General features: G+C 37.3%; 8 protein-coding genes across 8 annotated transcripts; 2 read left to right on the forward strand and 6 right to left on the reverse strand. All coding sequences in view use genetic code 12, as the record gives it.

Moving 5' to 3' along the window:
- Positions 1 to 2,330: 2,330 nt before the first annotated feature.
- On the reverse strand, positions 2,331 to 4,541 carry CORT_0A05270 (hypothetical protein; the record flags this gene model as incomplete). Its single annotated transcript, XM_003866307.1, has 1 exon — positions 2,331 to 4,541. The coding sequence occupies one exon, from the start codon at positions 4,539 to 4,541 to the stop codon at positions 2,331 to 2,333; it is 2,211 nt and encodes a 736-aa protein (XP_003866355.1).
- Positions 4,542 to 8,180: 3,639 nt separating this feature from the next.
- CORT_0A05280 (hypothetical protein) lies at positions 8,181 to 10,181 on the reverse strand (the record flags this gene model as incomplete). The annotated part of the gene is made up of 1 exon (XM_003866308.1): positions 8,181 to 10,181. One exon carries the CDS (start codon positions 10,179 to 10,181, stop codon positions 8,181 to 8,183), a length of 2,001 nt encoding a protein of 666 aa, XP_003866356.1.
- A 560-nt stretch (positions 10,182 to 10,741) lies between these two features.
- On the reverse strand, positions 10,742 to 12,508 carry CORT_0A05290 (transporter; the record flags this gene model as incomplete). The annotated part of the gene is made up of 1 exon (XM_003866309.1): positions 10,742 to 12,508. The coding sequence occupies one exon, from the start codon at positions 12,506 to 12,508 to the stop codon at positions 10,742 to 10,744; it is 1,767 nt and encodes a 588-aa protein (XP_003866357.1).
- A 2,583-nt stretch (positions 12,509 to 15,091) lies between these two features.
- Positions 15,092 to 15,976, reverse strand: CORT_0A05300 (Ram2 alpha subunit of heterodimeric protein geranylgeranyltransferase type I and farnesyltransferase; the record flags this gene model as incomplete). Its single annotated transcript, XM_003866310.1, has 1 exon — positions 15,092 to 15,976. The coding sequence occupies one exon, from the start codon at positions 15,974 to 15,976 to the stop codon at positions 15,092 to 15,094; it is 885 nt and encodes a 294-aa protein (XP_003866358.1).
- Positions 15,977 to 16,568: 592 nt separating this feature from the next.
- On the forward strand, positions 16,569 to 17,942 carry CORT_0A05310 (hypothetical protein; the record flags this gene model as incomplete). The annotated part of the gene is made up of 1 exon (XM_003866311.1): positions 16,569 to 17,942. One exon carries the CDS (start codon positions 16,569 to 16,571, stop codon positions 17,940 to 17,942), a length of 1,374 nt encoding a protein of 457 aa, XP_003866359.1.
- A 5-nt stretch (positions 17,943 to 17,947) lies between these two features.
- CORT_0A05320 (Ytm1 protein) lies at positions 17,948 to 19,354 on the reverse strand (the record flags this gene model as incomplete). Its single annotated transcript, XM_003866312.1, has 1 exon — positions 17,948 to 19,354. The coding sequence occupies one exon, from the start codon at positions 19,352 to 19,354 to the stop codon at positions 17,948 to 17,950; it is 1,407 nt and encodes a 468-aa protein (XP_003866360.1).
- A 183-nt stretch (positions 19,355 to 19,537) lies between these two features.
- Positions 19,538 to 20,110, reverse strand: CORT_0A05330 (hypothetical protein; the record flags this gene model as incomplete). The annotated part of the gene is made up of 1 exon (XM_003866313.1): positions 19,538 to 20,110. The coding sequence occupies one exon, from the start codon at positions 20,108 to 20,110 to the stop codon at positions 19,538 to 19,540; it is 573 nt and encodes a 190-aa protein (XP_003866361.1).
- Positions 20,111 to 20,665: 555 nt separating this feature from the next.
- CORT_0A05340 (hypothetical protein) lies at positions 20,666 to 22,216 on the forward strand (the record flags this gene model as incomplete). The annotated part of the gene is made up of 1 exon (XM_003866314.1): positions 20,666 to 22,216. One exon carries the CDS (start codon positions 20,666 to 20,668, stop codon positions 22,214 to 22,216), a length of 1,551 nt encoding a protein of 516 aa, XP_003866362.1.
- Between the last annotated feature and the right edge of the window lie 22 nt (positions 22,217 to 22,238).

The raw sequence follows: 22,238 nt of genomic DNA on the forward strand, positions 1-22,238 counted from the left end.
CCACCAAAACAATAGACTAGTGTTCATGGCAATTCGGTACATAGTACACTGAAAATCGATTCCATGAAGCAGTGAGCGATAGTAGTCATCTCATCAAATAGTCTCTAAAATTCTAACGAAGGCTACACTCGTATTTGCAAGTTAAACTCATTGAAGCTGGAATGTAAGACAGAAAATGAGATAAGGTACCTTCACTCCCATCAACTGCCCCTTCTTCATCACCATCGACCTACGAGGAGTACCGTGTATACAACCTGACAGTTTCTACACCCTTATCCCATTGTGCATCATTACACGACCCAAAGCATCGCAGACAATCGTTCTCCTTTTTCCGCATGAAAAAATTTCACTCTTTCTTTACCCACTTTTCTTCTTTCCTTCTTTTTTGATTCTTTGATACGAATGCATTCTATTCACTGCACCATTTACTTATTAATGAATGAGTGGAGGGGAAAAGAATTGCTAGATCAAAGTTTGGAACTACAAATTGTCGAAATATAAACCTCATACTGAATTATGCTTTTATTTTTACCAGTGTATATATTTGGATCTTAATATTTCGACACAATTTTTTGACGGTCATAGAGTAATAGGAGTAGAGTGGAGTGTAGATTGGAGTTGTCTTACTAAGAAGGATTTAGAATGCAACAATTCGCCAGAGACCTTTAGTGAGTGTGGGTTGTCTTCGTCTCTATACGCGGTTATTGCACGACTGAGATTTCCTTGTCGACTAATTTTGGCAGGATTATAAAAACGCTTTTTGGTGCAAATAAACGACATTTGGCTCAAAACTCATAACCATAACTCGACGCGTCATCCTGCCATATTTCCCTCTAAGCTTTCAACTGGAAGTTCTAGAATTACTGTACATAATGGCTTTGTGTTAACACTGGATACATGACAATAGAGTATTTTGACTTTTACTGTCTTACGCTGCCCACGAACAATAGAAAAAGAAAATTGCCCATAATTGAAACAAACAATAGTTATCGTTTTTTAGATATACATGCATAAATTCGCCCCGCCATCGTAGCTCATCAAAAGAGCTTTAGCTCATGGGTAATCTGACACGGCACATCATTTTTCTTAGCTCGATGATCAGTTGGGCGTAAATTTAGGAACTTGACGCCTCTGAAGGGATTTTAGTATTGGTCAACTTTCGGGTTTATGAAGAAATTGAGTTCTATATGTTTGTAACTCAAGCATTGCCAATGAGTTTACAAAACTAGAATAAGGATCTAGAACTGAAGTGGTCAAAAGCCACCTTTAAAAACAATAGAAAACTAGAGAACAATAACCCGAAAATACTAAAATATGGGCGTTATAGGCTGCGTATTGTTCTTTTTCTATTGTTAAATGTAACCCCTATTGTGCTTAAAATTTTTGTTTCTATCGCCCTCTGATTGGCGCCGTTCGCCTTTTGGCCCAATTTTGCAATCTCAAAAAGACAATTTCGACCTTTTGTGTTGTCTTTGGCATTTGGTCTTACCATTTTTTGCTCTCCTCACAAATCGCAGTAAAGCCCGTAATATCTACCCTTTCGTTGGAACCATAATTCTTGAACTCTCCTTGGTTAAACAACACATACCATGGCTGGCTGATGGCCCAGTTTGCGAGATTAATTCAGTGAAAGTACATCCCTCTACTTCTCTTAATGCCTGAAATCAAAGGTGAAGTACTTTAACTATAGCTCTCTCTAAATAGATTCGTAACCGTACATGACGCCAACTTCATTCACTAATTTAAAACCAAAGAATTCGTGCCGTTCCCATTGGCTGACTTTGAATTTCAATTTTAGTGAAGTCGTAAGTAAATGCGAGTCGCCTCCTATTTAAAGCCCAAACGGTTTGAGGCGTTATTAGTGAGTTACAACAAAGTGTCGAAATCAGCTTGTTTGGACTGAAAATGATCTCTATCAACACCGATAAACGGAATTATCTTCATAATTTTCAGTATCTCTAGTAGCGTAAATCGTGGTGGTTGCCTTTTTTATTCAATCTGCAACGAATCAAAATTCCAAACACTAAATCCTACAATATACATCTACAAATAGAATTTCTGTCATGTATCATTAAATTCTATAATCTATTTATATCATAAGGAGCTGTATCAAAAAAAAAGAAAACATTATATTTTGAAAAATGAATGTAAACACCAATAGGGGCAGGTTAAAAGAAAGGAAAGGCATGAAAGTGGTAAAAACCATCATATAATCGTAAAAGGAGCGTAAACCCATCAAAAATGTGTGAAAATGTAAGTCATATCATTATTCAAAAGTAAAACGTGGGATAAAAGTAGGACTCAAGGTAACCTCTTCTTTTGCCAGTTTACTAGTGTTCAGTAGTGTCATCATTCAACATAGAAAAATTGAAATCACGATTCAATCGTTCTTCAATTTTCAAGATTAAAGTATCAATTTGACATCTTGAACTATCTTGTTGTAATTGTAAATTATGTAAATCATATTGTGAACACCAACCAGATGCATCTAATTTTTCCTTGGTTTTTTGAAATACATCATCAATGGAACGTTTTTGATTTGTAAGAAAATCGGAATAGTTGAGTAAATCTTCAATACTTGTCATTTCTTCAATCGAGTTTACTTGTGTGGTGGATGCATGTTGTTGTGGTGCTTGCTGTTGTTGAGTAGTTGTTGTATTGAAAGATGTTCCTGTTGAAGAAGCAATTTTACCCATTGACGCAGATGATGATATTCTAGTAGTTCTGGCGGTAGTTGCTGGTGTCGAAGCAGTACTAGATGCAACTTGCCCTTGTAATTGTCCCTGAGTTTGAGCTGCTGCTAAACAGTCGAAATAATTTTGTTCGATATTACTCAATGTTGCCTTTGTTGATTGTAAATTTTCACTAAATGTAATAATTGGCGATGTCAATAAAGGTGGCGGAGTAATTGGTGTGAAAGTGGCATTTGCTGTACCTTGACTACAAGCACGGGATCTCTTGGCACGAAGCATTGATGTCAATGAAGAGGTTGTTGATGTTGATGATGATGAGTTGTTGTGTTGATGTTGACTATGTCTTTGTTGTGGTTGTTGAAATTGACTTAATTGGCCGGTAATACTATTGGTAACTGTATTTGATATTGGCACTGATTTGATACTGGTTGGTGGTGTTATTGTTCTAGCTGTGCTTGTGTTTGTAATAGTAACTGGTGTGTTTCTATCATCAGTCTGTAAAGGACTCAACAGTGGTCTTGTAGGAAAAGGATTTGCTGTGATTGAGCTAATGGTTGAAAATGTAGCTGGTTTAATGTTTGTTGGAGTCGATGATGAAGAAGCATTGACAGCGGAATCGTTGTTGGTATTGTTGTTGTTACCAGAATTACTTCCCAATGACAATTTTCGTATTCCATTTTTCAAATTTTTCAATCGTTTCAAAGGACTAGTCTTTTCTGTTGGTGTTGACGAAGTATTTGATGAAGATGAAATAGTTTGAGATACCTTACTATTGGAGTTGAATGTGGATAATTGAGTGCTAGATCCAGTAAAGCCCCCCAAGGAGGAAACAGCAGCTGAATCACTTAAATTTGAATTTGATGGAAGATGAGACAGCTTCAGTAGTGTTGGAAAGTACTGCATAGTCTGAGTCTGTGCTTGCTGCTGCTGCTGCTGTTGCTGTTGATCTATTAAAAATGTAGGAGAATCCAATGCATAGTTTGAATATGAACTTTTACCATTCTGATAAATGTGATTAAACTCAGTGGAGTAGATACTATAGTTTGTGCTTGCATCATCATCACCACCATCGTTATTGTAGTCATTATTTTCGTTTGTGTGGAGGTTATTATTGTCATGAGAAGCCAGTGACAATGTTGAATGTAGATCATCATTACCACTCGTGGATATGGTGTGTTGTGTAGTACTTAAGGGAGATTTTAAATCTTCAATGGCATCCGGTAATGGAGGCAAAAGGATTTCTAGACTATCTGAAGGAGTAGTTTGTGGTTGCAGTTGTGATTGCAGTTGTGGTTGCTGCTGTTGCTGCTGCTGCTCCTGCTGCTGTTGCTGCTGTTGCTGAAGTTTCTGCAATTGTGCTGGTGAAGGCGGTGGCAATATCCCTGCATTCATTGCTGGTGTGTTAACTACTGGCGTTGCTGGTGTTGAAGTGTTTATTGATAATGAAGGCTGTGGTGATTGCAAGGTTGTGGATACCTTAGTTGGTAATGCCTGAGTTGATGATCTGTGGGGCATATTAGATAAACTTGTAGTACTTGACTGTCTCGATATAGTACTGAATCTTTGATGCGGTGATTGTTGTTGTTGCAGTTGTTGCAGTTGTTGCAGTTGTTGCAGTTGTTGCAGATGTGATCGCAGACTTAGTGACAAATGATGTGCACTAGTGTGACTATCAATGTAGTTGAGGTCTTCATCATCGGATGGTAGCAGCAGTCGTGCTAGTGGATGTTGTTGTTGCTGTTGTTGTTGCTGTTGGAATTCTATTGCTCTGGGTATACTGGTACTAGTATGTCGTCTTTGTTCTTCAGTTTCTTCTAGTACTATGCCTAATCCACCAAAGTCACTCATTGCGGGTTACTACTTATAGAAACGTATATGAATGTGAATGTGGTGTAATAATAGTAGCAGTTGTTGTTGTCGTCGAATAGAATAGTGGTAATCAATATATGACGATAGGTAACTTATACTTATTCTTATATAAATCTCCTTAGTCAAATTGAAAAATAAATTAAAAAATTAAAAAATAAATTAAAAAAGAAATTGATGAGATGCACTACGTACTAAAATAAATATAACACAATTTATATGCTACTAGTAGTACAAAAGCAAAAGATTAATATGTAGGACATAAGTAGATATGGCGAGACCTTTATATATATCTATATCTATATCTGAATCTGCTGTATATCTATGTATCTTAAACCCCTTTTATAATATACATAAGATCTATAAAATACACAGTAGTGTCACAGTGAAATAGAAAAAAAGGGTTATGTTAACTGCAACAAAAGTAAATCTAAAATTGTGGTTTGGTTTTTACATTCTATTCATTCTATGACGCTTATTTATACTACTTATACTGGAATTATACTTTCTGTTATAAGATTCCATGTATTATAACGCCCTCTTGTAAACTACCAAGCGTTACATTCGAAATGCTTATTATAACTTAAAGGCGACATAGATAATTAAAAAAACTACAAAGGATCTTCACACATTACGCTGTTTTTAAAGCAGTTTCATTCTAAAATTGCTACTATAACACCACCGTAGTTGGGTTACTTATATTCTACTCTAATGTAAAGGTCCTCGTAGTATCGCCTATGTGTAGCAAATGTAAGACATACATTACATATGCATATAATGGTAGTGTAATTATGCACAATAGAAAAAACAAATTAAAGAATACAAAAATAATTAGACAATTGGCCTGTATATTATGTACAATAGACCAATAAGAAATAACTGTGTTTTAAACCTTAGTACAACAACTTACAATTATCACAAAGTGGGCTATACAATAGGGAGGATCTGTGTAAAGTGCAGGCCTCCCTCATAATACACAATGTGCTAAAAGCTTAGTAGATACGATCCTCTTCTTTATAAAAAGGAGGGCTTCTTCAAACTGTGGCTTTAGCCTTTACTGCTTCTATTTATACAAAAGAAGAAAAGATAACTGTCACTCTTGGGCCAAACGTACAACAACAACAACAACAACAACAAAACGGAAATATATTTAATTTCTATTATCAACAAAGGGTAAAAGTCATTTAAGACAAGATACATATCAATACTCTCCTTTTTTTTACGGTGATTGGTATCATAACGGAAAAAATAAAAAGCCAACAATAGAACTAGCTCAAAAGATTGACAAAATACAAAAAGAAGGGCAATAAAAGCTAACATTTGAAACTATTGTGAGGCAAAAAGGACCTTATAATGAAGTAGAGACAATAAGCCCATTACACATAAAAAGCAATTACGGTCCAAATGATTATGTAAAATAGCAACAAAAGCCGAAATAGACACTGCAACTTCAGTGGCAAAAAACACAATGCTGTGAAGACAATCTTAAGACCACACACTCAGAGTAGTGCTAGCAAACGGGCATAAGTTCTAGACCACCATGTTCAATTATATTTCATTTTATTTTATTTTCTTTGCTTTCCTTATTCCTCTTTGTTTGTTTTAGCCAAAACTATCGTTTCGGCTTGTTGCATCCTTCCTCTCTCACAATTCTCTAATTTGTTGCATCTTCAAACTTTACAACTCAGTGTGGCTAACATCGTCTCCTTTTTTATTTTATGAAATTGACTTTTCAAAAAAGCCACAAATTAAACTAAAGAGTTGCAAATATGAGATATACTCTTTAAAAGAGAAAAAAAAAGAAGCAAAATGGCTTAAAACGAGACACTATAATATCGTTTTTTTTTTGGTTATTGCACTACAAAACTACTTCCGTAGTGAGGTAGAGGGGTATACAAATTATTAATTTGTTCTTCTTTGGAACTAGGCGAGTAGTCGCTTCAATAAATCCGCTCGTGGTTCCGTAATTCACAAAAAAAGTTGAGGCATATTCTCTGCCTCTTTATTACGAACTGTCGAGGCTTTGCAAACAAAACATAGCAGTTCTTTGTTGCAACAAGAATACTTTTACCGTTGGACCTTTTTAACCCATTAAAGCATTTTTCTATAAAAGCTTGTTGTCTTGTCGTATAATTCTAGAATCGCCGTGGAAATTTTTTCAGCGACACAAAAAGTTTGTCCCTCCTGAAAGGAGGAAAGAACAATAGAAGACAATAGATCCACAATACCTCGGACGTTTCAGCAAACGATCGGTCAAAAAGAGCAACACTAGAACATTAATGCTCACGCACTTGTTTACTTTGTATGCTGCTTGACCATTGACCGTAATACTGAAATTTAGAATGAATCACGGCTGTGTTTTTAATAAGAAATCATTTAGCGACTAGCCATCTTTGTTCCCCGATTCAGGAATTAATGCATTGTCTCTCCATGTAATTAGAATCCCCACATCTACATTTCTTGCAGCATTTCTCCTAACTGTTTATTTCACTATAAATGCGCCATTGTATTTTTATATACTGAATCCAACTGGATCTTGAAAAACAAAAGCAATAGGTGGCTTGGAATTAGTAGACTCATTGGTATACTTGAAGGGGGCTTTCCACGGTTATAATTAAGGCACAATGGGGCTCACTTGATGGCTATTTTATGTCGCTTGAGTGTAGCAAGTTTACAAAGTGGGGGGGTTCATAAATAGAGGGTTAGAAAGAGTCAGAAAGCATCTCCCTTGAAGAAGAAAATTAGTCAACGCTTGATATTGAGACTACTTCCTCTCTGTAGCTTTGAGAAATTTTCTTCGTCTTCACTGCAATGTCATGCTGTTTCAAATCCAAATCATTGGGCTTTGTTCTTGGCCATTGCGGTTTCAAACGATCTTAAAGTACGTCTGATTACAAGATTCTAAGTTACTATGAAAGGGAGGACTCTTGGCGAGATCATAATCCACAAAAATCTTGCTATATCCTACAATGTAACCAAACCGTTGTCAAACTCAACACAAATGTTAACTCTACTACCTTATTACTTCCATCTTTCTTATTCAAGTAACTGCTCGTGTGAAAGTTCAAGAAAAATAGATTGGCAACTTTAAAATTTCTCTCAAGAAAAAAACAATGCGCTGTATTTTTGTGTATGTAACGGTTGTTGTCTTTTAATTCACAAATACCTTTTAACTCTTTGGTCTGACGTTGAATGCAAATCTAGAACTTCAGTCATTGTCAGTTATCGGTGTTAAAATAACAACATTCACAAAAGAGAATATAAAAAGTGAAAAATCTACTATGAATCTATAAAGTGCAAAAAATTGGCCCATTTTTCATTTTCTCGTTTTCTTTTTTTGGTATAAGATGTCGTCATTACCCTCACATATGTAACATGTATGCAACACGTTATAAATGGCCTGCGTCTTACGTTTATTGACGTTTGCGTCAATATTTGAACTATGATATGCAGTTGGGAAAGGGATAAACCTTGATCCGATGTCGTAAAGACCTTATTTGTTTGCCACCTTATCTTTACCTAACGATGCTTTACTAAGTACCAGAGACGTTCCAAAGAAGGGGTACTTCACTACATCCTTATTGGTGGCCCTGACCAAAGACGTACCATTTACATCATCTCCTATGTATTCTTTTTATAAACGAGCCCTTTAAACAAATCAAATGAGTTACCATCTGGTTGCAAGTGTAAAACTTCTTGGTTATTCACATCTTGCGCAATCAACAAACCATACTCGGGAGTAATTCCCTTGATTATACAAGTTCTTGACTCACCCTGGTGATGTCCAGACACAATAACTTTCTGGTCTGAATGTAACCATCTTTTATAATACAAAAGCAAGAATGGAGATAATCCTGATATTTTAAAGTGGGAATAAAAGTAATTGATGGTGGATACAATCTGCGCTAATAAAGTCTCTAGTTCATAGACAGGTAATGCTGACATCCTCATATCTTTTCTTAGCTCATTAAGCTTGGTCAATACTACATTCAAGGACGTAGTTGGAGCTTCGTTTGACACGTTTATCCCACCACCCCATATCAAATAAAACTGACCATCAATACATTGAGAACTAAGTAATGATCCTGCAACCTTGACATATTTCTCTTCATCACCATCAATTGTTGTATTCGTATCAAGGTTGGGACTATTGAAGTACTCTGGCTTCAACATGTAAATGTCATTGGGCCATTTGATACGTACTGGCATATCCTCATACCCAACACCTCGTTCACCCACAACTTGACTACCGTATCCTAAAATAGCCTCAATTAAAGCCAATCCGCAAACATATTGCAAAGATACGATAAATGATGGTGAAACTTCCACTTGTGGGATTTTGAACAAAATGGTAGCAGGAAGAACCCCTTGTGGATTGAGCCAAACGTTATTGCCTCTACCACGACCTGCAGTTTGGGTAGTTGCTGTTAATGTCATACCATGTGGGAGATTTTTCAACCAGTGTGGATTTTGCTCGAGAATTGTATGGGTGGATGAAATGACATTTGAATAACCCAACACAGAACCGAATTCTGGAGCTGTTTTACTTGATAATTGGAAAAGTCTTTTAAAATACTTTTGTATATCGAAGTGGGGTATCAACTTTGGTGAAGGTAACAGACCGGAAGTGACGAATTTGATAAACTGTACTGGATCTTCCCCTTGCACTTCCTTATGGCAATTAGGCTGCAAGTCATTCTCAAAACTGAATGTATCATTATTGTCTTTAAAAAGTCCTTTTCTGATCTCCAAGTTGTTGTGAAGATTTGTCCACAAAATATTTACTTGCTCAGGAAATGGCGATGTAATATACATAGGGGTGATTTTTGGAGTAGTGTCCTCAATATCTTCACTAACATGAAGCCCAAGCTTTCTCAACATCTCTCGTAAAAGTAACTTTCTTCCTTTATCGTGCGGTTTCAAGGTAAATACAACATCTTTCGCCTCTTCTTCAATATCTCTCAACCGATCTGGTGAGAATTCAGGATGTGGTCCACTCAAAATTATATCGCCTTTGCCTATTTTCCGGTACACGATAGCTGCTCTAACTTCATCATCAATATCAGTCTGATCTGCATATCTTGCCAATACTTTGACATCGCCAAACTTTGTTGAGTCAATGAAAACACCGCCACCATTGTAATAACTAAGACAAGTCTCAGGGACATTGGACAATTCATTCACATCAACCTGCAACTTGACTGCTTTTGCACCTAGATGCAGATGATACTTGAACCCTTTAAAAGCACCACCTTTACACACTCCAGGATAAAACCCCAACTCTCTTCTTCCAGATACTTCCAAAGGACCGCCAACATCAAACTCACATCTAGTTGAAGCATAATACCCACCAGCACAAAACCCCATAAACTTGCCTCCATTCTTGACAAATTTTCGAATCTTGCGATTCCCAACCCCATTTAATACTTGACAATAAGGTAAATCAGCACCTCCGGGGACCACCAACAATGAAGTTTTTCTCATCCAAGGTTCATTTAACAAGACTGTTTCATTGACAGCTAGCACGGCATAGTATTTGGATAAATGAAATCGTAATGAGTCGATGCAATGCCTGACACTTTCAGTCGTTGTACCAGGACCTGAATAGACTAGTACATTCATCTATTGACGAAAAAGAAGTGAAGGGGAATAATGCTGGGACTGGGCACGATTAATTTGAGATTTATATAGTGTCCCGTTTTTTAGTTTGTGTGTTTAAGATGACTCCGAGTCATGATCAAAAATGTGTTGGGCAAATGACTCGTTAATAAATACACACAGAACACAAAAATAGGGCACAAGTGAATTGTTGCAACAGACATATATTTACTGCTTGAGCAATTATAATCAACAAGAATAAGAGCCAATGCTCGGTAATATTAGTAATTGGTTTTGAGAAATAATAGGGGTTACGAGCAAGTGTAAATGAACAATCACCTACGTTTCTTTTACGACACCTATTGGGCTAGGTTGAGTTTATCATGAAATTAAAATTATATTATTGTACCCATTCTATATACAAGTCCCTTGTAACTTATTCACAGTCCTTACTTTGTTTCAGCTTTGTTTTCTTCATTAGATGCGGGTTGTTGCGTTGAGTTTGATGATTCAACATCGAGTTGCTTCAATTGCGCCTCTTTCTCCTCTTCAGTTCCATCTCCTTGCACAATCTCCTCCTTTTTCTAATCCAACTTGGCCATATGTTTCATGTCAGGTAATTTCTTATTGGTAATAAAAGGACAAGCTAATGTGGATATAGCAGCAAATCCAATACACATGTAAAACACATTTTGAATAGATTTCACCATTTGTTCCTTAATGAATCTCTCGGTTGCTGGGTCCAATGTTTTTAAAACGGTGTTGGAGGACATAAGACTAGATACGTCAATTGATTGCAAGGACTGTTGAATTTGAGAACTGGCTTTTGGAATTTCACTTTTGAGAAAATTCTTCAAGCTCGACGTGTAAACAGCATCAGATAATGTGGCAGCAATTGCTGATGACAAGCATCTAGATGCATTGATGAAAATTGTTGTCATGATAGTACCACCTGGTGTCTTTGGTGCTTTTATCTGGGCCGAAATTATGGCTGGTTGAAATTGAGTACCTGTAGCAATCCCCATGATGATCAACAATCCAACTTGTTTTGAAAAAGATGAATCAACACGCAACAAACTCAACAAACCTGCACCTATTGGTGCCATTACTCCTGAAAATATACCCCAAGGTTTGACATATTTGAATTTTTGAACCATTCCTCCTGAAACCACCGAACATATGACAACAGCTATAATACAAGGAAGCAAATGTAATCCAGCACCCATTGCACTTGAATCACGAACAACTTGAAAATATACAGAAGCATAGATCATGGTGACAATAAATGCTGAAAAGACACCAGATATTGAAAGAGCGGAAGCAATGATTTGCGGAGTAGTGATCACATCAGTACCAATGATTTGGTTTTTGGAGAAACGGAAATTCCAAATAGCAAAGACGATCAACAATATTGGACCAATTACGAAACATGAAATTACAGCACCGGAATCCCACGCAAAATCAGATGAACCAAAAGTGATTGCCAATAAAAAAATGACACATCCCGAAATGAAGAAAAATGTTCCAATGTAATCAAATTGTTTCAATTCTTCCCAAATGTTGACATTTGGGAATGGAGGACGGAAAGAGTATAAAAATACTGCCAATGCAAACCCTCCAACTGGTAAATTAATATAAAATGACCATCTCCAAGTGACATGCGTGGTGAAAGCACCCCCAATCAATGGGCCCAACACAGATGCAACGGCAAACGTCACTGATAAGATGGTCATACCAACAGGTCTTTTGTTTATAGGCACGACTTCTGAAACAATAACAAAAGTCAATCCTTGAATACCAGCTCCTCCAATACCGGCAAGTACTCTACCACCAATCAAGACATTCATCGTAGGAGCCAATGCACACATTAACGACCCCGCTTCAAAAATGACAACAGCAACAACCATGGACCATTTCCGACCAAATATAATTGAGAGTTTACCAAAAGGTTGAATAAATACAGCCATAGTCAACAAAAACCCTGAAGATAACCACCCAACGTTTTCAAACGCATTAAATTTATTTCCCACCGTGGATAAGATTGTAGCAACAATAGTTTGATCCAATGCAAATAAGAACAAACAGAGGAATAATGAAACGAAACAAAGAACTAGTTTGGTTCCATGTATATATTGATCTTCACGTAGTGTACCATCCCCAGCATCAGATTCTTTGAAATGTCCCAGACGTGTAGAAGTTTGATCCTCGAGGTCATCATGTAGTTGTTGTGGTGGTGGTTGACGTTGTTGTTCGATGCTATTAGTAGAGTCACCAGTAATTGGCTGTGGTAGTTCAGTGGAATCGCTTGATTTAACACTCGAGCTTGATGAAGTAAGTTGTTTCTTGCTCATTTCCAAAAAAATTTTTATGTATAATTATCAGTCTAGTGATGTATACGATCTGCTGGTAAATGCATAAAGAGGACTTTTGGAGTGATATTTATATTGTATATTGTTTATAGCCGCATCAAATGCAGTTCGTAAATTTTTTTTTCTTGAACTGTCTATGTTAGAATATGTGTCACTAAAAATAAACAACTAAAAGAGCGTGTTGGTACAAACGGAAGCACCAAAACTTAATTCCGTATGCTTAGAAATATACGGAATTAAGATTTCAAAATATATAGGTCATGTTTTAAATCAAACAAGAGAGTAACAGCTCATTGTAGTTCCTAAAGTGGTTACGGAGTTATAAAGGAGGAATCACATCCCGTCTGCATTTCCTTAAATTGCTCATTTGAGGTAATCGTTTTGAAAGAGGAAGCGTCTACCACAAGACAAGTGGGTGTGAATACGGAACTAAAGCCTTGTGTGAGACTACAAAGAAGGATTTTAGTAGCAATACATTTTGTGTTGGGGAGGCTGTTACGCGTACGGCTTTTACGTTCCCAATTGGGATGTTAATGCGAAAAGTTAGGAGTTAACCGAGAAGTTAGGAGTTAAGCGAAAACACCGAACAAAAGATACAATTCTCCTGTTAGGAAAAAAAATGTAAAGAACAAAGACAAATTAAAGCCGCTGTAGATGTTGTGTTATCAGCTATTCCTGAATCTTGAACCAAATTACTTTTTAGGTACCGGAGTAGTAGCCTCATACAAGATGTATCTTAAGCTTTTTTCTTGGTACGAAACAACAAGTGCGGCTGTTTCGAATTACAAGTGACACAAAACTTAAGGAGTGAAAAGGTAGAGCGATCCGATATCAATAACTCGTTCCGTTTCGTTCCGCTTCGTTCCGGTGTAAAATGTTGTCAAATTTTGTAGTGGTTGTCATAGCAGTCTTTCGCCCTTCAAAGTCCTATATGCTTTCTCCGTTAATTTTTAAGGATTAACATTTGAATTCACAATTTATTTTTAGAAATCACTCTTCCGTATTTGATGATCACCGATTTCCTTATTTTCAAGGAAATAGACACACGCAAAACTTTGACTAATGTATGATCTTTTTCCGAACTCGGCTTATCTATTTCATCTGATAGTACTGTAACGTATTTCTAAAATATAGGAAGAAATTTAGTTTGATTCCCTCTTTGTTCCCGCCCCTCCTTGTAACAGAATTGATGCAAAATAACTATAATGATAACTTTGTGTAGGTTGATTAAAGCATTAATTACAAAGGTTTCGAATTCAGTGATAATCTTTGTTAAGTATCAGATACGATTTTGACACCATTTCATCTTACATGTAGAAAACTATGTATAATTTCATACCAGCTTTAGCATATAGTGTGGTTAAGTGATTCTCACTACACCTGCTCCCGCATATGATGACTTCCCATCGTATATACGCCTCATTAAATACATAGGTTCTCTTTATATATTGAAAGCGGTAATTTATCCTCCGCATAAAGTTTTCCACTGTACAGATTTACGATGACAGAATTAAATCTGCTTTTTGCAGAAAACTTTTTCTATTTAAAATACCACGTTAAGTTGGCATCCACCGCATTTTTCCACTATCAATATAGTAATCACTGGACGTTGTATATTCACTTGGAATTATATCACCATGGGATTATATAAATGGTTGTTCGGTTATACTTCAACAAAAAAGGGTGATTAAATGATCTTCATATTGGATGGCAATCGACACAAAAGAAATACCACAGAGTCAAAGCATTTGCAACTGCAAAGTAATGGGCGTGCAATGACTGAAGTGTAAATAGGTGTTCAATAGGTTCCCAGTTTCAACATATTACATTTTTGGTCAAATTTTTGTCATGTTAAAGAACAAGCACTACAATCAAAAGTGCAAGTAACAAAATAATTCATAATTTAGTTGCGGCAAAGTCCAGGATATGGAAAAGCGTGCCAGTCAGTGTATGCTAACTTATCAATTGACAAAGTTGGGTCAGGGTGGGGTTATTACTCTTTCTAGGAGCATTAGTTTTGAGTATGTAGACAGTGTTTCCTCGCATTGGGGATCAAGACTTTGCGACAAAAGTCAGTTTTCGCCATCTGATCATCATATATTTAGGTAAGGTGTCTCTCAATGGAACCTTCGTATTCTTGGCGGGGTCATTTTGGATATCAGGTTTGGAGAAATCGGGGTATAAATGCGCGAGATATGGAAAAACACCTGTGCATAAACGGCCCCTTTTGTTGAAAATTAATTAATGAATGAGCTCATGTTTAACTTACGAGAGGTATGGATACCTCCTTTTAAAAGCGGGGAGTTACCAAATTGATTTTGTTAGTATAATATAGTGGAGGGGCTACGCTTAATTCATTTTCCAGTTTTCTGGGCACAACAAGGTTAACTACTGCAGTAGTTTTACTTGAAAGTGGTATTACAAGAAGGCAGGGTTGTTGCTTTGTATAGAGTTTATATTACACAGAGTAGATCTTTACTCGAAGTTGTATAACATATCTTGGTATGTTTTATCGACACTACAAATAAATGATCTTGGTCATAACACGTTTGCTATTCGACATACTTATTTGTTATACAAACCCTGAAGCACCTTGCTATATGCAGCAGTTTTCTCACTGTCGCCTTTTTGTTTACTGATTCTGACCAAGAGCTCCAATGCAAAGGAGCTTTTTATTCTTCCTGAATCAAGATTGACAAAGTCATTTGCAAATTCCTCCAAATCAGTCAAGTCCATGTCCATGTCCAATTTATCGTAAATACCCTCTAAGTAGTTCCACGAGCTGGCATTTTGAGGACATTGCGTTATTTTACCTTTAACATAAGCAATTTCACTATTGATTGTTTCCACACTTGGAGTTGTATCTTGTACAAAATTTAAAAAGAATCGGTGACTCCAGGCGCTGTTGTTTAGAAGATCAGCATTAATAGCTTGGTCCACAAAGGATCGTTCTTTTTCGTCATTAAATAGATCAAACTTTTCAACAAGCCATTTTCTATAGGACCACACATGATGGTTTTTAGGGTCAGAATCTAACATAGCCTCTAGAATTGGAAATTCACGATGAGGATCAAACTTGCGTCCTTTCTTGTCCTCTTCGTTTTTCACTATTTCATTGATGATTAACTGACGATAATTCCATATTTGGTAGTTTTTCTCATTATCCAAAGCAACTTGCTCACACCAATCCAATTCGTCATCATAATTTGTATTTGGTAGGTTCTGCAAGATACTGAAACGGTATATCCATGTAGTATAGTGTGAAGCCAATAGTTCAATTCCCAATTCAGTCAAATAAAGTGCTCTACGGGAATATTCTTTTCGTTGCATGAGTGCCAATAGCGTGCCCATTGTTGATTTGTATTCTTCATCGTACATTATCTGGCATAGCTGAGGCTCGTTGCTATTTAAATTGATGGGCGTGACATCTGAAAAGTCGTAGTCAGTCATTGGTGATGTACTATGTGGTTATTTTGTTAGTTCAAGACTTTGTTGCAAATTTGAAGTGTTTTTACAATGAAAAGTATCATTTTTCGTGTTACAAATTTTTGAGGCACAATTTCCTTTTTGGTAAGTGGCAATTACAATGACGTTGCACACACATTGCAAAACTCGATCGAACATTTGTCCAACCTAAATCGTAAATTGACACGTGCTCTTGCTTTCGAGACGAAAGCCAACAGAACGATGTCACATTCGAAGCTAAAATTATGGGGAATTAATGTAAATCACGTGACTCTGCCATATTTTCTTCAACATTCGGAGTTTGAGAGAGTACAAGTTATCCCTTGCCATTGACTAAAGAGTTCAAGTTCTTGGATATAATTATTGACCAAGGTCCTACTAGCGCGATGCTAAGTATATCTCCATTGACCAAAATGAAGAGATGAAAAGCGAATGTATTTGAAATGGAATTTTCGGCTGCGTTCTACGCAAACCACACATTGTGTTCTGATTTAGTCTGGATAAGGGAACTCGCATTGTTTAAAGATTTATAACACTACATGCAGTCAATAAATGGCCAATAATACTCCTTCCACACATGATGTCCATTTCTTTCGACTCAATCCCAGTAATTTGCATCGTTTCCTTTTCCCTTTATTACGTGCTATCATTGATTTATCCAAAATCTCAATTACCAATACTCATCACTACATTTGTCTTCACCAATATGGTTTCTAGAACATCATTGTTCAAATCGTTGACACATTCGGCTCTGAGAAGTATTAAACTGGGTATACCCAGTTTGGCCAACTTACCAACATCGTCTGGTGCCAACTATTCAAAGTTTCAAAGTCTCAATAAAGATCAAAAAATTGAAGTGTTATCAGCTATCAAATCTTTAAAGAGTTACCAGTTTCATGCCCAAGATGTGAATGAAAGGAGAAAGCTGTTATTTACTCATTTGGCATCAAAGCAGCAATCCGTAGCAAAAGATGTTGGCTATTGGAAAAAGTTGGAATTGATTGACAAGGCAATCGAGAAGAATCAAAACTTTGTTGATGCTGTTGGTGATTTCACCATTGAAAAATATGGCGTATCCTTAAAAGATTTTGATTTGATTGAGAATGCCAAAGGGAGTATTGCAAGCGGTAACAACTTTAGAGTGATTGAAGCTTTGGGTCACTACACCCGTGATTGGACCACGGGACTGCTTAGCCCTGAGTTGAGACCCATATTTGATTACGTTGCGTCACAATTGGAATTAGCAATAAACTTCAAACAAAAGCATGATACTGTCTTGGTATTTCCTGGTAGTGGGTTGGGTAGGTTGGCTTATGAATTCAGTAAATGGGACTACGGAGCAGTTTACTCTATCGAAAATTCTGGATTGATGAATCTGTTTGTTGGATACAATTATGGCAGACAAACAAAGAAACTGCACACTATTTATCCCTATATCCATACTAGCTCGGACTATTATAATACTGAATCGCAATTGAGAACGTTTGAATATGAGCCAATTGGGGAAGTCAATAAGCCAAAAAACTTGCACATTGTGAACGAAGATTTTACCAAATTTGAAATTCCCAACAGGGACAAATATAAAAATGTTGTTGTTGTATCTGTTTTCTTTTTGGATACAGCTGAGAATTTGTTTACTTACTTGGAGACAATAGAGAAATTAGCAAAACCTCTGGGTAATGTTGAAAGAGGCTACTGGATAAATGCTGGTCCATTAAAGTATGGCTCGGCAGCACAAGTCGAATTTAATGCAGATGAGTTGAAAGAAGCACGTAAGGCATTAGGATGGGTAGATGAACAAGAAGTTTACACTATATGGGATCCTTTATCGGTTGGGAACAAAACAGGATTGGTAGGTTACTTGACAGACAAAGAGAGCATGTGGCAGGGTTATTATGGGTTGAATTTATTTACAACTTCAAGGAAAGAGAATAAGCTGTACAGAGTATAGACATTTTATTTACCTATATCTGTTCCTTTGTTTATTTGAATTTTTTTATCTTCACCACCGCTTATTATGCCGATTTCATTGTCCCAGGTTACATCAAAAATTTTCTTTTTCGTTGATCCATCTTCTCTGGTAATTGTGTAAAGCGACTTGTCAGCTCTAACATCCCAAACTTTGACAGTCCCATCGTGGGAGCTAGAAGCAAACATGTTGACATTATGAGGTGAAGCGCTCAACCCAACAACAAAGTTTGTGTGTCCGACTAGCTTGGCATTAATGACTTCAGATGTAGCTGAAACTCTTGGATCATGCAAATTGATATGACGTGCTGATGAACCAGAAGCGATTAAGTTGACATGTGGTAATTTCAAAACTGATAATAATGAAAATCCGGTAGTTCTCGTATCAACACATCTAGAAGTAACTAAATCCCACGTTTTGATAGTGTGATCTTGCGACACTGAGTACCCCACAGTGGCATCATGTGCATCGAAAATTACTCCCTCCACTGGCTCAGTGTGGCCTTGCAAGAAACTCAAAGGTGAGCGACGTCTAATGGTTGAATCTTGTAATGCCATTTTCCTTCTCTTTTTTGATGATGTGGATACAACATTCGAGTCATATTCGGGGACGTCAATCTTTGTCATTTCTTTATAGTTTGTTGACCAAAAACCAATAGCATTATCATAACCGGCACTCAATATCCTCTTTGCTTTTTGGTTCACTGCCAAATTGACCACAGGTGCCTTGTGCCCTTCTAAAATTGCCAAGGTCTTTCCGTCTTCTATTTCATCTTCTTCGCCTTCTTCGTTTTGGTCAACAATTCCCTCATATGCAGTTTTCCATAACCTGACTTGCCTATCGTTACCACATGATACAATTCTAGTGGGAGAAATCCACTGTACAGACTTTACTGGCGCTGAATGTCCAACGTATTGTTTTTCTACCTTACCCGACATATTATAAGTTCGTACCACACCATCATAAGAACCACTCAAAATTTTTGGCTCATTTATTGACAACTGGGAATCTAAAACAGCACTCGAAGTTTTGTTAATTGAGTCTATGGACGAAATCCAGTCCTCGTTGTTGAATGATGCTTGAAAGCTTGGTGGTAATATGGCCCTAGTGTATTCTATAGTTAAAAATGCTTCACTCGACAAACCATTACGCACGAGGTAGTCCTCAATTGAAGTACGCAAAAGCTCTCCATTTATGAGAAAGTTGAAAGGTATGGGCTTACGCTCCTCCTCGTCTGAATCTGTCTTGTAATTTCCAAGCAAATGATTTATGATTTCGGATAAGCCAAATCTTTTCAATGATATAGGCACAAATAATGGCGTCTCTTCCACTTTTAGACTTTCATCTTCTTCGTTGGTGGTAAACTTGACCTTAATCTGGTTCTTATCCGACATGCTTGAACCGGGTGTGTGCGTGTCTGTGTGTGTGGTCTATATGTAGGTGATGATTTCCGCGATGAACTTCATCTTGAAAAAAAAAACTGTATTATTATGGGAGTAAAAAATCGGAAGCGCAGAGCGAAAGAGAGACATCAAAATGTTAAGCAACGTGTATTTGCATTAAACTACTGCTCAAAGTCACACTTTCAAAGACAACCTTATTTTTCCTCTTCTAGAACCAAATAGATCCTCCTTCAACCCAGGAATTGAAAACCTTGCGACAAAAGCACTAAGATGTTTAGCAAACCTCAAACCCGAATTTGCTGTTTGGAAGACCTGCAAGTCCGTCTTTCTCTTTTTCATTCTTGATAAAATTGGCAGTTTGTGAACCGTGGTGATTGAGTGGAAATGACGTGAATAAAGTGATCTTCTATGGAAAACACCATAGTCAGAAATGTACCCTTTGGTGATCAAGTTTTTCAATGCACGTTTGATTCGCTTCCATCTTCTTGCCCTGGTAATTCTAGGTGGTGGCAATGACCTCATTGTTTGAATTGATTGGCCTAGAAGAAGAATGCAACCAAGCGGAAGGTTGCCAAGATGAATAAAAAGGCTTTTAAGAACAACTCGGGAGTAGGTTTTGTTGGAAACAGTGATAAGTACTGAGGCCAATAGGAAGAAGAATGCGGTAAAATTGATAAGGTAGTGAACTAGTGGGAAGTAATAACAATTTGTAGTTTTGCCACTCTGGGTCCATAACCACAAAACCATACCCAACAAGGCATATCAAAAGAGATAGTAAGGGCACAATAGCAGAAGTTTAATTGATCGCTTTTGGATGCTTGAACTACTGAAAATTTTGTTAGAGGAAGGTGATACTTTTGAAACGCATGCTGTTGAGTTTCATAATTCAAAGGTAGCTCAGAGGAGGTAAGGTGATAGACGACTAGAGCCAAGCCAAGACTCTTTTGTGTTACTTATTTCAGCCGCATGTTGTAAGACAATCATCACTTGCCTTCTCTTGTATTCTTGTTCTAAGTCAAATGGTTTGGTGTGGATAATTACCATTACCTATTGTAAACCCTTTTTGGTACCACACTTGGTATTACAACCACCTTCCTAATTTGGAAACATTTGCAACCGAAAAAATTTCAAATGAAATTCTTTTAATCCATCGTACATAACAATGAAATGGCAGACTTTTAATAGATCCTTATGTTCAAAGAACATCGCAATGCATCCGCAAACAACATCCTTCGAAGTTATATTCTGAGCATACAACTTTACCTGACTACCAACTACTGAACCGGACTCATCATCGCACCAATGTCCACAAGAACAAGCTATTCAACCCCAGATAGTACCAAAAATGCACCACACGCGGGCTCCACAATACAACATGAAAACAGATCAAACTCCTCAGTCAGATCGCATAGATCTCATCAATCTTCTCAAGAAGAGCTCCCTGATATTGAGCAGGAGCTAACTGACAGTGATGAAGAGGACGAATTTATTCGGAGGTTTGGGGATATTAATTTTCAGTACATCAAAGCACCAAGAGACAGCTTCTGGTTCATTAGGCCACATGCCCTCAATTACTTTAAAGACGGAATCTTGTTTCGTACCAAAGGTGAAAGAGGAAGTTCCAAAACTGAATTGTTTTTAGATTTACTCTATGTTGGGTTGATTGCTAATTTGGCAGGTGAAGCAAGTGAAGACGCTAGTGGGTTGGTGTTGCTAAAATACGTCTTGTTCTTTTTGCCAATGTGGGTTGTATGGGCAGATATAAAGGACTTTACAAACTATTACTATAACGAAGATTTATCACAAAAGTTGTACATTTTCTGGATACTTTGCTTGCTCACATTATACATTAACAGCCATTACGATATCACTGAGGGCTATAGTAAGGCTGCTCTACCCGTTGTTTCCTACATTTTATGTCGATTATCATTGGCGGTTTCCTTGGTGGTATACTCTTTCTTCATCCCTGAGCACCGACCACAACAAAGATTATATGCTGCAACAGTTTTTGTCACTTCCATGTGTTGGCTATCTGTCATATTTGTCTCAACAAGAGTCAAAATAGCACTTGCATTTGTTTTCCTATTCCTAGAGCAAGTTTGCTTTTCAATTTGTTTCCACCCATGGACCAAGAGAATGTTGAACCTTACAATGTCCACTGCTTTGAACATTGAGCACGAGGTTGAGAGATTTTCTGTTTTTGTTACCATTGCAATTGGCGAATATTTATACAAGGTTGTTGCCACTGGATCATTGGGTGTGGGATTCAGTGCTAAATACGCCAGAGGTATTTTTCTATTGGCCGACGCCTATATATTATTTTGGCTCTACCAGTACGGGGGAACATCTAGCAAGGCGGTTCATCCGTTGAGAAATAGCGGAACCACAGCCATGTTGTGGATATATTCACATGTACCATTAATTGCGGCATTGGTCTTATCCGCCGACGCTGGTGGTGATTTGTGTGCTATTGACAATCCCAGCACCAAGAAGCGCCAGCACTTGGAAGCGAGAAGAGAAAGTGTGGGTGAAGAATCGGAAAGAAACATGTATGCATTGGCGTTCTTTTACACTGGCGGGATTGCAGTTGCTTTGATTTGTATGTTTGTGTTGGGAATAGTGGAGAAGAGTCGTGATCCACCAAACTTCTTTATATTACCTCAGAAACTCCGAGTGTTTTGGAGATTACCAATTGGGATCATTATTGTCATGATCACTTTCGCGGAAATGAATTCGACGTTGTTAATGGGTATCGTGACTTTGTTATTAGGGGTATTATTGGTATTTGAAAGTTTCGTTTCTACCCCTAGGAATTGTTTGTTTAATAGCCAGTCTGGTGAAGAGACGGCTTGAGTGTAGCTGGGCTCTAATGTAC

The sequence above is a fragment of the Candida orthopsilosis genome, assembly GCF_000315875.1.
Source record: "Candida orthopsilosis Co 90-125, chromosome 1 draft sequence".
Classification (NCBI taxonomy): domain Eukaryota; kingdom Fungi; phylum Ascomycota; class Pichiomycetes; order Serinales; family Debaryomycetaceae; genus Lodderomyces; species Lodderomyces orthopsilosis.